At 34.7% G+C, this 15,240-nt stretch overlaps 1 protein-coding gene across 1 annotated transcript in view; it reads left to right on the forward strand.

Moving 5' to 3' along the window:
- The window catches only part of LOC113227060, a 32,181-nt gene extending 18,583 nt beyond the window's left edge, over positions 1-13,598 (forward strand). The window contains exons 15-27 of the mRNA XM_026459933.1: positions 98-350; positions 471-762; positions 1,090-1,266; positions 3,906-3,985; positions 4,084-4,277; positions 5,164-5,278; positions 5,630-5,838; positions 6,927-7,120; positions 8,176-8,314; positions 9,350-9,536; positions 11,030-11,172; positions 12,528-12,636; positions 13,218-13,598. Coding sequence (XP_026315718.1) covers positions 98-350; positions 471-762; positions 1,090-1,266; positions 3,906-3,985; positions 4,084-4,277; positions 5,164-5,278; positions 5,630-5,838; positions 6,927-7,120; positions 8,176-8,314; positions 9,350-9,536; positions 11,030-11,172; positions 12,528-12,636; positions 13,218-13,264 — 2,139 coding nt within the window. The 3' untranslated portion in view covers positions 13,265-13,598. The remainder of the gene's footprint in view (positions 1-97; positions 351-470; positions 763-1,089; positions 1,267-3,905; positions 3,986-4,083; positions 4,278-5,163; positions 5,279-5,629; positions 5,839-6,926; positions 7,121-8,175; positions 8,315-9,349; positions 9,537-11,029; positions 11,173-12,527; positions 12,637-13,217) is intronic.
- The last annotated feature ends 1,642 nt before the right edge of the window (positions 13,599-15,240 follow it).

Here is a 15,240-nt window from a genome sequence, read left to right on the forward strand (position 1 = left end):
TTATCACTGCTGATAAACTTTGATTTTTAGTACAGATACGATTAAAAACTGATTCATGTTGTAGTTTGATATCGGACGACAGGAGGATTGGACATAGTTAGTAGAAGCTCGCATTTTGGTTACTACTGGATTAAATACGATGTTGATTAAAATATCTTTTGTTATGTTTTGCACTCTAGTTTTCATTGAAATAGTAAATAGTGAACATGATAATAGAGCTGTGATTATTGACTGGGATGCCACCCATCCACCCTTTGATCCAAATATATACGAAGAAGTTTTAGATCCTGAGCTATGTGCCAGACAACTAGAATATTTGTCTTTGAACGATACGCTGTTGATGATGACATGTAAGTAGTCGTATACTATTAAATGAAAAACATGTTTTTTCAAAGTCACAAATTGCGACTCTCTGAACATGTTTCAGGGCAACTTTCATAATGATTCTCTTAACTCTATTATACCTACAGTTGTCGAGGCAGGCCCAAGAATACCTAGAGGGATTCTACAATTCAATCTTCTGGACCTAGGAAATTACCGTCAGTGCCTTGGTATTAATAAAGAAGTCGATGATATGCTTATTGATGGGAAGTATTGTCAAATAAGTATTGGGTTATCAGATCTTGTAAATTTTGGAGATCCAACTGAACTGGAAAACGTAAAAAAGGCAGTTGGTCCTTTGAAGGATGACATAAATTTATATGAAAGAATGCGACAGAATTTGGAAACACTGAACGGGATAAAAAGTAAAGAAACTCCAAGGTAAGTATTCTATAGTTACCAATAAATTGCTTGTAAAATTGTAATAATTTAGTATAGTTATTTATCTATAAAAAGTAATAATAATAGAAGCCATGTAGTAGGTTAAACTACGTGCACTAGCATTATATATAATCAAAACTAAATATTAAATTTAGTAGAATATCGAATTTACTCTATAGTTAACATTAAATAAAGACTAACAATATTAAATATTGTGACCTTTGTGATTACTCACAAAGTGTACAATATTTATATAAATAAGTTTACTGGATATAATAAGCAAGTTACAGCTAAAGTTAACATTACCTAAATATTTATTCTTCTTAGAACGGATGCAGTTAATGTCGGTGATATACAATTTAGAGTAGCGGTTTGCTTACCCAAGCCTTGCACCATAAAACAGGCGTTGCCGAATCTCTTTGGGACTCAGTTGGTAAATTTTCAAGAACAATTTTGTCGGTTCAAAAACGACAAACCCTGGGCACCGGGAGTTTATGTGGCTATGTAAGTATTTTTGGTATTTTTTTACATTTCAATTATGATTTCGTCGTCTATATGGACATCGGGTCTAATACAAAAACCAAGAAAAAAATGTCCGAGCTTACCCTATACAAACGTAGTGACATATAACGAAATATAAAAAACTAAAACATTTAATTTAAATTGTAATGTCATTGCAGTACTGCCTAAATTTGCTTACAACAATTTAAATGCCCAAAAACACCATATTTAGCTTCTACTGGAAACTTAACAAAATGCATCATATTTAGCTTCGACTGAAAATTACTTGAACACAAGTGTAATGGAATAGCCTTTCTCGTAAATATTAATTAATTCTTTTATATATATTATTATGTCGAATTTTGTACAAATTCACTTAAAGGTATAATAAAGAGTTGGGCAGATACATACATACAATTATTACTACAAATGTGAAAATAAGCGTGTAATATAAGAAATGTACCGATATTCTAACTAAACGTAAACTCAAATATCCGTAATTCCGAAAAACGATTTATAATGAAACCGTTACGCTTTAGAGTAATTTTGATGCCTTTCACAAAGACAAAATTAGCTTTTGTTTTGTAATCTTCGTAAAAACACTTTATGAAAATTCGAGCTAATGTTATTTCGGGCAAATGTATTTTCTTGAAACTGACCTAATGAGTCTCTTTCCATCATTTGCGCATGCAATGAGTAGAAAAAGGACAGTTAGCTATTTCATTATTTCGTGTGCTTTTGTAATTTATATTTACGATTCAGTTATATATAAATTAAATACTATAAAACTGTACAAAATAACACTTTTAAATGACAACTATGATAACACAACTTATTTGTTTAGTGAAAACATGATACAAAATCCTATTTTCACACTTTACTGCAGTAATTTTTACAAGTTATTATTTGTACTGCTTATCTTCTTCTTCTTTTAAATGTTATGGCTCCATCGAAATAATCAATGATTTTGCCAATGTCAAGTAAAAAAATGGCGATTTCGCCAATGTCCTGTGAGAATTTCGTGCTATCGCCTTGTACTACTGCATGATTGACAATCGCGCTGTCACTCGAACAAACGAAGACTATTGCGCGATTGACGCTCTGTATGCGACCCTACACGTGCGGACACTTTTTAGCGCGAACCCGACGTCCATTTATTGGTAGGTCAACGTCTATATCATACAAATTTGCGCCATTCTTGAGTGTAAAAACTCGCCTATCTGTGTTTCTTACTGTGGCATCGTAGCTCCCAAATTGCCGGCCAGAATTTAAGGCGTTTTTTTATTTGAAAGCTAATTTAATTAGGATGTTTCTTAGCTATAGTTTTACATTTTGTAGCTGTAAAGCTCCTTGTGAAAGAGTTCGTCCAAGGAAGTACCTATTTCCGCCGTTAAGCAGTAATGTCAGCATTGCTGCGTTCCTGTTTTGAAAGGTAGGGGTGCTGATGAAATTACCGGCACATAGGACTTGTCAACTTATGCCCCTAAGATCTTTGCGATTTAAAGCTCTAAGTGGCTCGTCGTATCACTGTTATTGATAGGCGTGTATTATAAAAAAAAAGCTGTTCATCTGTTCTTTTTTCAGTTATTGTAACGATCTCACTCTTAAAAGGAATATTTAATTTTCTGCACTTATCCGATCGACTTGAAATTTGTTGTACTTTGGTAACCTTGATTTAATGATTTAAACTTTTGAACTCCTATACTATAACAGTCGTGTTTATTCTCATTGAATTGTATCGGATTGCCTTTAAATAATCTCAGTACAGAGTACTGAAATAACCGACCTCAAAAGTACGTGGAATTACGTCTATATGCTAAGTTTCATTGAAATATCCCCTAGTTCGCCACTATACAGGGCTTGATACTGGAGATAATAAAAATAGGTTCTCACTACGACACTACTCAAAGTATATCGAGAGAAAAACGCCTTGAATTGGAGAAATAGCAAAATCAACTAAATAATTGCTAAAAGTAATTGCTCCTAAATTAAAGTTAGGCGCTATTTATAAAAATGAATCTTCATGCGTGAACAGCCACCCTTTGAGGTGGATGATTTTCTTCAAAATGAAATGGGACCACTATGGAAATACCTCCTTTCCAACAAAAAAAGAATCATGAAAATCGGTTCACAAATACCGAAGTTATCGCGTAACATACATACAAAAAAAAACGAAAAGAAAAAAGAACATACAGTCGAATTGAGAACCTCCTCCTTTTTTGAAGTCGGTTAATAAAATCGGTTTGTCTGGACGAGGTTGATCGATGATGACTTTTTGGAGTACACAGTTTTGTGTCGAGGGTTTTTAAATTATTATTCATTAGTTATTAAGAAAAAGATAATACTGTTTACAAACAGTTTGTTGTCCTTACAGTTCCATTCATTTTGCTAAATATAGACAAGGAAAGAAATGAACAATAGATCGGAAGTTATCGAAAATATCTGGTATATGATAACTGTAGTGTACCGAGTTGGTTTCGAAAATAATATCTGATCTAGAATATGTAATCAATTTTGAAGGCAGCATACCAAGCTACACATAGACGAATCTTTTTCCGCCGGTCTGGAGGTGATATTTGCAGAAAAGTGTTTGTATGTGTTTGATGTGTTGACTGTACAAATGAGTAACAGACTTTTTTCAGTGTCGTCTTCAGTTTAATTGGATTACTGGCGATTCTTAGTACAAGCTACGATATCTGGAATACTCTTATTCGTAAACGAGGTAAGATAGTATTTATTTAAATATGTATAAAGGAAGTTACTTAAAATTTTTGAATAAGGAAACATTTTTGGTATAAAATTATATTTTATTTATTTCAGACCCCAAATCTCTCAACACTATTTGTCAGTCGTTCTCAGTGTACACAAATTCTCGTCGTCTCATCACATATAAACCAGTTCGCGGTACTTTAGAATGTGTGGATGGCATCAGAGCAATATCTATGGCTTGGATTGTAATTGGGCACACATTTTCTACTTCGTCACCTGTTCTAAATAACGCGGACATTTTTCAGGTATTTTGACATTATTTATTACAAAATTGATCTCTGTCTTTACTCTGTTTTTTATTATATATAAGTTTAAATCACTTTATGTTTAAAAAAGGAAATAAACCTGATCTCTACCGGATTTGTGACTCTTCATAATTACTATTAGAAAGAAGAAAATACCATTTGTAGAAATAAAATCACCATTTCTATAGTACAATTTACCTGGACGTGACAAGTTCTTCCATATGCAACCTCTATATATGTAAAGTTGCCTGTTTATCGGTACATACTTTACATGATATATGACGTAGAGTGTGAGATGGAATTCTGTGATTAAATTCCGCCTTCTTCTTTCCATAGTAGGAGGACTAGACGTAGGCTGCAGTTCCACCCGTATGTTGTAGATATTCCAAGGTTTCGCAGGTCAAATGTGCACTTTTTTTAAAGAGGGCAATACCTATCTTGAAATCGTCACCTCTCTACAAAATTCCGAATTGAATGATAGGAAGAACCAGTGTAAAATTGCAGGTCAAGGAAACAGAAGTTCTTAGTTCCCTCGGCCGATGTCAATGGATGGCGGTAATCACTTTCGATCAGATGATCCATCTAAGTGTTTGCCTATTTAAATACCGTAGTATGTTTTTTTTTAATTTAAGGAAGCTGTTGTTCTTCTTCTTATTTAAGAGCCAGGCTCATGTTAGTAGAGGAATCGTCAACAGTTTAGCGCTTTAACTTTGATTTTATTTAAGCGTAGGTATTATGTTTAAATATCTTTCTTATTCTATTTTCTATTATCTTTTATAAGCTTCTCTTTTCTTGCACTGTTCATTTATATACAGATAGATCTATGAAGACTAAATGCTTGATTACGACAAACATCAGCAATTTATTTTTTCTTGCTCTGTTGCAGTGGGCTATGTCACTTAGTTCAATATGGGTGACTACTGCCATGATTGGAGTTGATACTTTCTTCATGCTAAGTGGTTTGCTGATCGTCTATACTACTGTTGGAAAACTAAGCAACAGTAAATATTTATATTTAAGAATGTTGACTCTCTATTGCTTATATAAGTAGTCTTTACCTGTTTTAATCTTATGGGTATTACTTTAAAAATAAGATAACCTTGGCATTTTTTGTATTATTACATAGAAGAGTCTTTGACTATGGTAGAAGTTTTTCATCCTGTCATCTCAAACTTTGAGCAGAGACTTAGTTAGCGCGCTCGATTTCTATTTAACCTTATGCTACTGGTTTTGCATCGATATAAACTTAAAGACCTAATCTATGGCTCGGTTTCCCCCATCAATTGCTTGGTTCCTATTTTGTTCAAATAAAATTAAATCGATCTCCATAATTCGTTTTCTTTATTTTACAGTGAAACTATTAAAGAACCTTCATCTGTTTTATCTCAGTCGACTAGTGCGAATGTTACCACTACTAGCCACTGCCGTGTTGTTGCAAGTTGGTGTTTTACATTATATTCATGATGGTCCACTATGGAATGTAGTAGCGAACTTGACTAGAGAATGTAGGATAAACTGGTGGTCATCATTGCTTTTTGTGCAAAATTACATTCTACCGACGGTACGTATTATATATTTCAATTTTGTGAATGCGTTTAAAACAATGTTAATGATTTTTTGATCATGCTTTCAGCTTCGTTTTTAAAGCATGGTGGATTTGTCGATTTGTTAGATTTTCACTGTTGCTATAGATTCATTCATCATCAACCCATTTATATGTACCACTGCTACGCACAGGTTTTCTCTCAGCTATACTATCTTTGAATCCATAATTGCATATATTTGTTTTTTTTTGTACAAACCAAAGTTTCTGGCTTTTTGACTGGGGCAGAGCCTATGGGACCTACAAAGTGCGGAAAATGTTGGTTTATTCGAAAAACAAATATACGCCATTTGAAATCCGTAAAAGTGTTTAATTTTTAAAGCATTCAAAATTGTTTTCTTAATTTACATTCCTGGTACTTAGCAATTGGTATGCAACTATGTCCTTGAAAGATTTTGTAATCATGTAATAATCTGTAACTATAAAGATATTTGTTACACTGTACTACGCTACTCAGTTACTGTGACTCAAGGGTCGAAGTCGAAGTGAGATAATCATTTATTCCGTAGGTCACATTAATTTACACATGAAAACGTAATATTTTTAAGCTACTGCGCGTACATTGTGCTGATTTTATTGAGAAGAACAAGCAGGAAACTATGCACTAAGGAAGAAATACAATTTGAATCAAATGTGTGTGGAATCTAGAGTCATGTCGTCTTTCCGTCCATCTTTATCTAACACTTAGTCTTCTATTTTATAATATGACTTTTTAATTAAAATAATTTTGATGTAGGTTTTAAACTTAGGAAATGACAATATTCATATATGCTCCGGAATCTTATTTTAAAAATGTACACGTATACAGTACCCCATAAAAAATTGTTTACCGAAGTTAATCGAAATCAGAAAAAAAAAAATTTTATGATGGTTCTCTTGGATTGGTTAGTCAAAGTCACTTCCCTGAGAAGAACGAGCAAGAATCTCTAGGGATTGCTTTTTTCAAATAAACTTAAATTCTATATAATACATTTTGAATCATATTTGTGTGGAAATTTTAGTGTGTTAAAGGTTTCTACCATTACATAAATTATTTTTACTTTCAGTGTTTACCACATTCCTGGTACTTAGCAATTGATATGCAACTATACATTCTATCTCCACTGATTTTGTTCTGGGTATTGTCAGGCAAAAAGAAACTCGCCTGGTCGGCTTTAATTGCTGCGTTATTAGTTTCTCTTACTGCGGCGTCAATTTACAACTTCTTGAACAATTTCATTAGTTCTCCTGTACGACCTGAGTAAGTTTGCATAAATAATAATAATAATCACGCACACACTCAACATAGCCCCGCACTAGGGAAACCCTGTGTCGCGGGTGCCATGGACACACACATAGACAACCACAAATTACACCCAAACTCACGAGAGAAATAAATATAGGCCATACAAATATTTCTCCCGGCCCGGGAATCGAACCCGGGGACCTCTGCGTGGCAGTCCGGTATGGTAACCGTTCGGCCACGAAGGCAGTTGATTAATTTATTGATAGTATTCAAGGCTCCGAATATATTTGTTCTATACGTACCTTATTTTATTATGCCATGTATTTCGACTCGTTACAAACAAACAGACGTAACCATTAACTTACGAATAAATGGACGACGGGTCTAATACAAAAACCACGAAAAAAATGTCCCAAGTCAACCTATTTAAACGTAGTGACATGTAAAGGAATATGAAAAAGCTAAAACGTTGAATTTATATTGTAATGTCATCGCAGTACTATCTAATTTTGCTTGCTTCGCTGTCAGTCGAACAAACGAAGACTAAAGCGTGAATGACGCTCTGTATACGATTTTAACGCCCTATAAGTTCGGACACTTTTTAGCGCGGACCCGACGTCCATATAATTGTAAGTCAATGGACGTAACCATAAAAGCAACATTTTGAGAAAATAGCAAGAAAGAGAGAAAGAGAGTAGGTACAAGTAGTAAGTTTTTCTTGTACTCTCTACAAGAAAAACTTAAGTTTGTTTTTGGTAAATTTGTTTATTTCTCGTATAAAGTCATAGAATAAAGTTATTGTTTATGATGTTAGTAATATAGTCCTGCGAGGCTGTTAGTATTTTATAATTAACGTTGTATATTCCAATCTCAATACATTACTCTTAAACATCTAAGGAGATGGTTTGGGCCGTAGTTCACCAAGCTGGCCTAATAAGAAGGCAAATTGTGAGCCCTTAGCTACGTGCTGATTTCACGCTTATATTCTTCATTGATATTGTAATTAGATAACTAAACTTTACTAAGCAATCATTGCTACATTTGCTTTGTATAAACAAATTTGATTACAGAGTGACCCAAGAAGAAGATTGGAGATTCTGGAGATACTATTACTACAATACTTTAACGAGATGTTCTCCTTTCTTTGTTGGCATGCTTTTTGGATACTTGATCCATTATTGGCGAGAAAAGAACATTCGATTGTCAAGGGTAAGTTCATATAACATAGGACAAGTCAATATAAGCAATTCAATTAATATATGACATTTTAGATGATCGAAATATCACCCTTATCAGAATGGTCTCATGGGGATCTAAAAAAGCAGCCACACATGGATCTTACAAAATGATGTTTAATAATTGTATGAGTTGCAAATTACTAATACAAAGATCAAGCACAAAAAAAACTTACTTCTATTCGGTTGGACTCGAACCAGTGAACTCGCCATACCGTCGCTGACGCTCTCCCAACTGAGCTACAAAACGAACCAGCAGACCATACGAATTTCTCTACGTGTTTGTTGTAGATCTTTGTTTCTGGTTTTAACGACTTTTTTGCTGTAGCACCATCTGTGAGAAACCTATAAAAGTTTTTCTTCACTCAGGTTACCTTTACAGCTACTAGCGGTTGACTAGAGATGCCGCTTTAATAATTGTAATATTAAGTTTATTTAATATCACGATGTTTTACTACCATGATGTTTTTGTGTGTTTGTTATGTCATATTTACTGAAAAACGTTTTATTTTGACACAAGTAAGGTTCATTAGACATATCAAATTTTCGTACACGCAACCTTTATTAGAAAACATTTTTTTCGAAATTAAATAAAAGGCATCCTTTTTTACATTTTGTTACAAAGCAGAAACGGTTGCCAATTTAAAAAAATGTTCAAAGAAAGTTTACGAAAACGATAAGAACGCAAAATCAACCTCGAGCCACCCGACGTAATCAAAGCAAACGAATAAAAAAAAAGACAGCCCACTAATTCTTTATGTTCAAATTAGACTTAAAAAAAACTGGCCAGTCTTTTTGTAACATATTGCTTTATTTTAGGTTTCTATTTATTTCGCTAAATGGGTGTTCATAATATATATCAAATATCATATATGACATGTGTAGGGGTAGGAAAAATAGGTAGAAAAAAATCTACATAAACAATGTCAATTGTTATATCAGTTAAAAGTCTTCTGTATAGCGCACATAATCTGATGAAGACGGAATTACAGACATTGTTGTTTTACAGATCGTAAATTATATATTATGGATCGTCAATTTAGCTGTGCTGTGGCTGGCATTGTACGCGACCGAGCCAATGAAAAATGCTGGATTTGATAACAAAGTTTATGAAAACTTTGTGAATTCATTCATGCGACCAATGTGGGCTCTTGGACTTGGCTGGCTTATTCTTGCTTGCGCTGAAGGTTACGGAGGTGAGAAAAGTTTGTACAGAGAATACGAACATATTTATTGATATTTAATCTGATGTGAAAATAACAAAAAATAAATAAATTATTTTGACCTTTGATTACAAAAAGAATGAGTGAATGAGATTGTCCAGGGACACTATTGCCTCTTTCTGTTTCTGTCGCTAAGTTGTAATATGAGTATTGCTGCGTTCCGATAGAGGGTTTGGTAAAATTGCAAGCACATGAGGCTAATTATACTAATTAAACTTATCAACTTAATTTAACAGGCGCCGTGGCAGTGCCCCTCAGATCTTTACGATTTAAAGCTGTGAGTGGCGCTGCAACCACTATGCACGTGCGTGTCGCTTACCACCAGGCGTACGGTTAATTCGGCTAGTCACTTGGTATAAAAAATATTATAAAATTTACGATCTGCAAAATTTTATAAGGTGTTGAAGAGTTTATTTATAAATCTCAGCTGAGTAAATCAGGGTCTCAACAATATTATTTGAATTAAGAGTGGGTACGCACGGCGACTATTAGCAGTAATGCAAACGCGAGTTCGTGAAACGCGAGATTATGTAGATACTAACGCGTGATTGCATCTATGTAATTACCTATAAAGCCCAAGTGACGCAGTCGCGCGTTTGCATCACTGCTTAAAGTCGTGCATGTGTAAGCTCTTAAATAAAGAAAATACCGAATTCTTAGAAATGAAACAATTTTGTCGCAACTACGTCACTTATATAGGTGAAAAGGGAAACCTCGGTTTACTTAAAAAAAATTAGATCCGAAGAGTACTTTTAGTTTCAAGAAAACAACGTAAAAATAAACAAGTATATAAAAATAACTAACACAGACCTATGTGCAAGATGCTGCTTGTTCTCGAGACATTATATTTCGTTCGTTGTTCTTAACTGCGGATATCCACAGTCAAGATTGACTGTTGTTCGATTTTATATTTTCGAAACGAAATAATAAATACATAAAAAGTCTGAAAACACCTTTATATAGGCCTTTTGAATAACAAGACTATGTTGTAACCTGTTTTCGCTGTATAATCACATCGCACTTGGTTCTTTGGATGAGTCGAAATAAAGCTTCACACTAATCTATTACCTGGTATCAAGCTAGGATTATTTTACGATACCATGAGACGAGACGAGCAAATCGTGCGCCTGGTGGTAAGCGACAGGCTTGTCCTAGCAGTTGCAGTGCCACTCAAAGCCCATCACCCAGAGACGAGTTGAAAAATCCCATGTCCCTGTAATTTTGAATTACTTGTAATGAGAATCATGTGAATTCACTCCTGGGAACTACTCGGAACACCCTTACCGGAACCGGCTGCAGCTCTGTGATTGGCCAATGATGTTGTCCTCCGCAAACGTTCAATGTTGCTTACGTGGAAATGTCAAGCTTGCTAGATATCAAACTCACAAATCCAACGCAAAGCAAGCAGCCGGCGCAAGCGAGCGACTCGTGAACAGTCAAATACTTTCAAAGTTAAATACTTTCAGGGCCGATCAACTGGTTCCTGTCACTACGTATGTGGAAATTGCCGTCTCGGCTTTCGTACGCGATATATTTGCTGCATTTCCCCCTACAATTCGTCATAACTAGAGCTGCTTCACAACATATTTATTTTTCAGTGGCGAATTTTGTAAGTATTTATTAGTTCATCTTATTTTAACTGCTTAATTTTATGCGGTTGAATGGTTAAAGGAAACAATGAAAATTTAGATTTAGTTCATTACATATTAATCATGAAAAATATATCATAATTCCATTCAATGCAATGCAAATTGTCTGAAACGCCCAGAAGAACAAAAAATGGAGTCAAATAAAAAAAGACAATGTCATTTATCAGGCAATATCGTTGCAAGGTAGCAATCTCCTCCACACAAGCAGGTGACAAAATGAACTTAAAAGTAATAATGTAGTAGTTGTACTACCAAGCTAGTGTTTATATAATCAACGAGGTTTATGGTTTCTTAAGGGGAAAAGGACAGATAAGAATAAAAAAGTAAACGTACTCAAACGTATTCAATAGAGGTCATTATTTATTCTATTTACCATTAACATTCACTTCCTTTTAAATAGGAAATGAAACTATTTTTCGGATCTAAATCGCGTCATTATTTTTTAAACAAACCTATGTTTCGGCCCATAGTCTACTCTGACTACCTTTTGAATGCTTTTTCCTTCACTCCAGATAGTCCGAGTTTTATCTTCAACGCTTTGTACCTTAGAGGATGAAAAGGAACTCGGTCAATCCTTTGCTTTACAAACTTTTCAGTACTCTTTATCGATATGTACCATTTTTTTAACATTACTACATTATATAGCATAGTAATTGATCTATTATTAAATACAAATTGAAATACATAGCTATTGGTGACAAAAATAAATAATGGAACAAAGTAGTGCAGATATTACATTGACGATGAAAATAAAGAACGTGAGTAGAATTAATAATATTTCACGATGTAGTCGACGTTATCAGTTTCGACTTAATTTTATTTCTATATATAAAAGAAAGGAGTGGAGGTATGCATCATGTTTCAAGTGATTTAAATCTATTTCACCTAACGCGTATAAACGCAATATCGCAAGCTTTATTTAAAAGCTAACCTTTATTTACTATACACCACAATAATAATTATGAAATGTAACTAGATGTCTAAATAATGAAAAAGATAAAAAGATATCTTAGAATTAAATCTGCTTTATTTTCTTTTTACTTTCGACCTTTATCTAAATGACATTTTCCTGAAATAACGTTTGGTTGAAATTTCATCATCTCGAAAGTAATTTTGAGAGGAAAATATTTTTTCTTTTAAACCTAACCGAACCTAATCATGTCTTTGCGATAAACATTCAACATATCCTGAAAGAACAACCGTTTCGTTATAATTCGGTTTTCGGTGTAATGAAAATTCGAACAAACGATATTTCGGACAAAAAATTTTCGAATTTGTGATAGGTTACCACTTTTATCATTTTTGTTTGTTTTAGATTTACATATTCTGTGGCCAATTTGTTATATTTTTCATAGTCGGCTTTATCTTTACAATTCTGGTGGATTCTCCGTGTTCCACTATGTTCAAAGTGCTTTCGGGAGGTGGTAAGTTTCAAAATTAATTAGCTTGTGAACACATTCATATGTGTACATCATACAGGGTTCCGAGTCTACTAATTTTCTTAAAACCCCTGATCATTGTAATTATGTTGAGATTCCACTGAGATTATTTTGCAATTATGATGATATTTATTATTCCGCTCATATCTAGTCGCAATGATAGTTGAGTCTCAATAGAGTGTCAGTGGAACGGCAGTGATGGCATTAATTCATTAAATCACTAACGATCGATGTTGCATTACTAAAACTACCGTGGAAATTATTATTAGTCTTCAAATTATATGTATTTTTTGCGAAATAAAACTCGATAGTCGAACTTAAATTGTAAATAAAAAGCTTCTACAGAAGCATCGACGTGCCTTCAAGTCGCTATTGAAGAGCAGAATACCGAAAAATTGCGAGCGTACAAAATCCTGTCACTGACACTTATTGACACACAACTGTGATGATGAGCAGACTTGGGCCCTGATCTCTAGTTAAAAAAATATTTCTTAGGAGACCAAAGTTAGATTTGAGACTTTTCCTTCTCTTGGCACTATTTAATTTTTTTATGTAATATTTGGCAGGTATAAAAAAATCGGATTCAGAGCAACAAGGTGAAAAGGCAAACTAGTTAAAGAGCTTAATACAAATAGACTCATCCGAAGAACAGAGTCCCATGTGATTGTGAAAAGAGATAAGTACGTTACGAGAATAATTTCGTTATTCAAACCAAGACCTACGTAAAGGTGTTTTGACAATTTATATATCTTATTTCGTTTCGAAAGTATAAATTCGAACAACGGTCGATCTGACATTGACAGCGAAGAAGAACGAATGAAATGTTATCTTTGTTTTACGGTTGAGTCCAACTATAACAGCAACTTCAAATTCTTTAAAATAAAAAACTCAGTTACAAATAGTATTGTTTTTTAATTCAAGTGAAGGGACGAAAAAGTCGTGCACCTGGTACCAGCAACACGCCTACCCGTAGAAGGGAACATTAAGTATTTTTTCTTTATTTTGAAACTTCTGTAGATTGAGTTAATCAATTTCTTTAAAAATATCTTATCATTTCGTATAGCGAATCCACGTAAAAACTAAACACAAACACGTGCTTAAGTTACTCACTATTTACAAAATTATATGTAATTAAAACGCACATTATCAATTTTAGCTATAAAAACCAGTAGCTGCGGTGATAAATTAAAACTTGGAACAATATTATGTTCATCATCAACTAAACTCTATTTTTGTTGGACATCACTTTAGCTAGAGACAGTGTGTTGGTGGGCGTTAAACAGTGACGATGCGTGTGCTGTGATTTTAACATCGCTAATTTGATCCTCCCACACGCTCGTACGAGCGTACCAAAGGGACGGCTCGTCTGTGATAACTCTGACATATCAGTAACGGTGCTTAGAAAGAGTCCATGAAAATCACAATTTACTTGTATTCGATATGTTGTTGTGTGTGGAGTTATATAACAAAATATGACACAAACAATTATTGATCTTATGATTATTTATATAAACAAATGATTACCATGAACTAATACATCGCACCCTTGATGTAATAAGGCCATCTGCAAAGTGACAAGTTTTCAGGACAAGATTAGTCGATAACTCTATTATGCTTAAATAGGAGAGTTATAAAATTTCACATAATATATATATTTTAATTTGTAGTATAATAGTCATATAAAGCCATATTGTTATATAATCATTCAGCCATACGACGTCCACTGCTGGGCATAGGCCTCTCCCAACGATCTCCACGACGATCAGTCCTGCGCTGCCCGCATCCATCGGCTTCCCGCGACCTCCACCAGATCGTCGGTCCACCTGGTGGGGGGCCTACCCACTGAGCGTCGTCCGGTGCGCGGTCGCCATTGAAGAACCTTTCCGCCCCAACGGCCATCGGTTCTCCTAGCTATGTGCCCCGCCCACTGCCACTTCAGCTGAGCAATTCTTCGAGCTATGTCGGTTACCTTAGTTCTCCTACGGATTTCCTCATTTCTGATTCTATCACGCAGGGAAATACAATAATATAATAAAATAATAAAAAAGAAAATAGAGCATCGCTCTCTCCATTGCCCGCTGAGTGACCTTGAGCCTTCTTATGAGGCCCATAGTGAGGGACCACGTTTCTGATCCATATGTGATCACTGGCAACACACACTGGTCAAAGACTTTCGTCTTGAGACATCGAGGTAATTTGGACGCAAAGATTATTTGGAGTTTCCCGAACGCTTCCCATCCGAGCTGGATGCGACGAGAGATCTCTTTCTCAAAGTTGGACTTACCTAACTGGACTGTCTGCCTCAGGTATACGTAATGGTCAACAGCTTCGAGTGTAATGCTCCCAATTTGAACTGGAGCGGGTACAACATGGACATTCGATGTCCTTCATCTTGTCCATGTTCATCTTAAGACCCACTCTTTGGGAAACACTACTAAGATCTTCGAGCATTGTGTTCAGGTCTCCCAAGGTCTCAGCCATAAGAACTATATCATCGGCAAATCGAAGGTGTGTTAGGTACTCGCCATTGATGTTGATGCCAAGTCCTTTCCAGTCCAGAAGCTTGAAAATATCCTCCAACGCAGCAGT

This window comes from Hyposmocoma kahamanoa, unplaced genomic scaffold (assembly GCF_003589595.1).
Source record: "Hyposmocoma kahamanoa isolate Upper Pololo Valley unplaced genomic scaffold, ASM358959v1 202, whole genome shotgun sequence".
NCBI classification, from domain to species: domain Eukaryota; kingdom Metazoa; phylum Arthropoda; class Insecta; order Lepidoptera; family Cosmopterigidae; genus Hyposmocoma; species Hyposmocoma kahamanoa.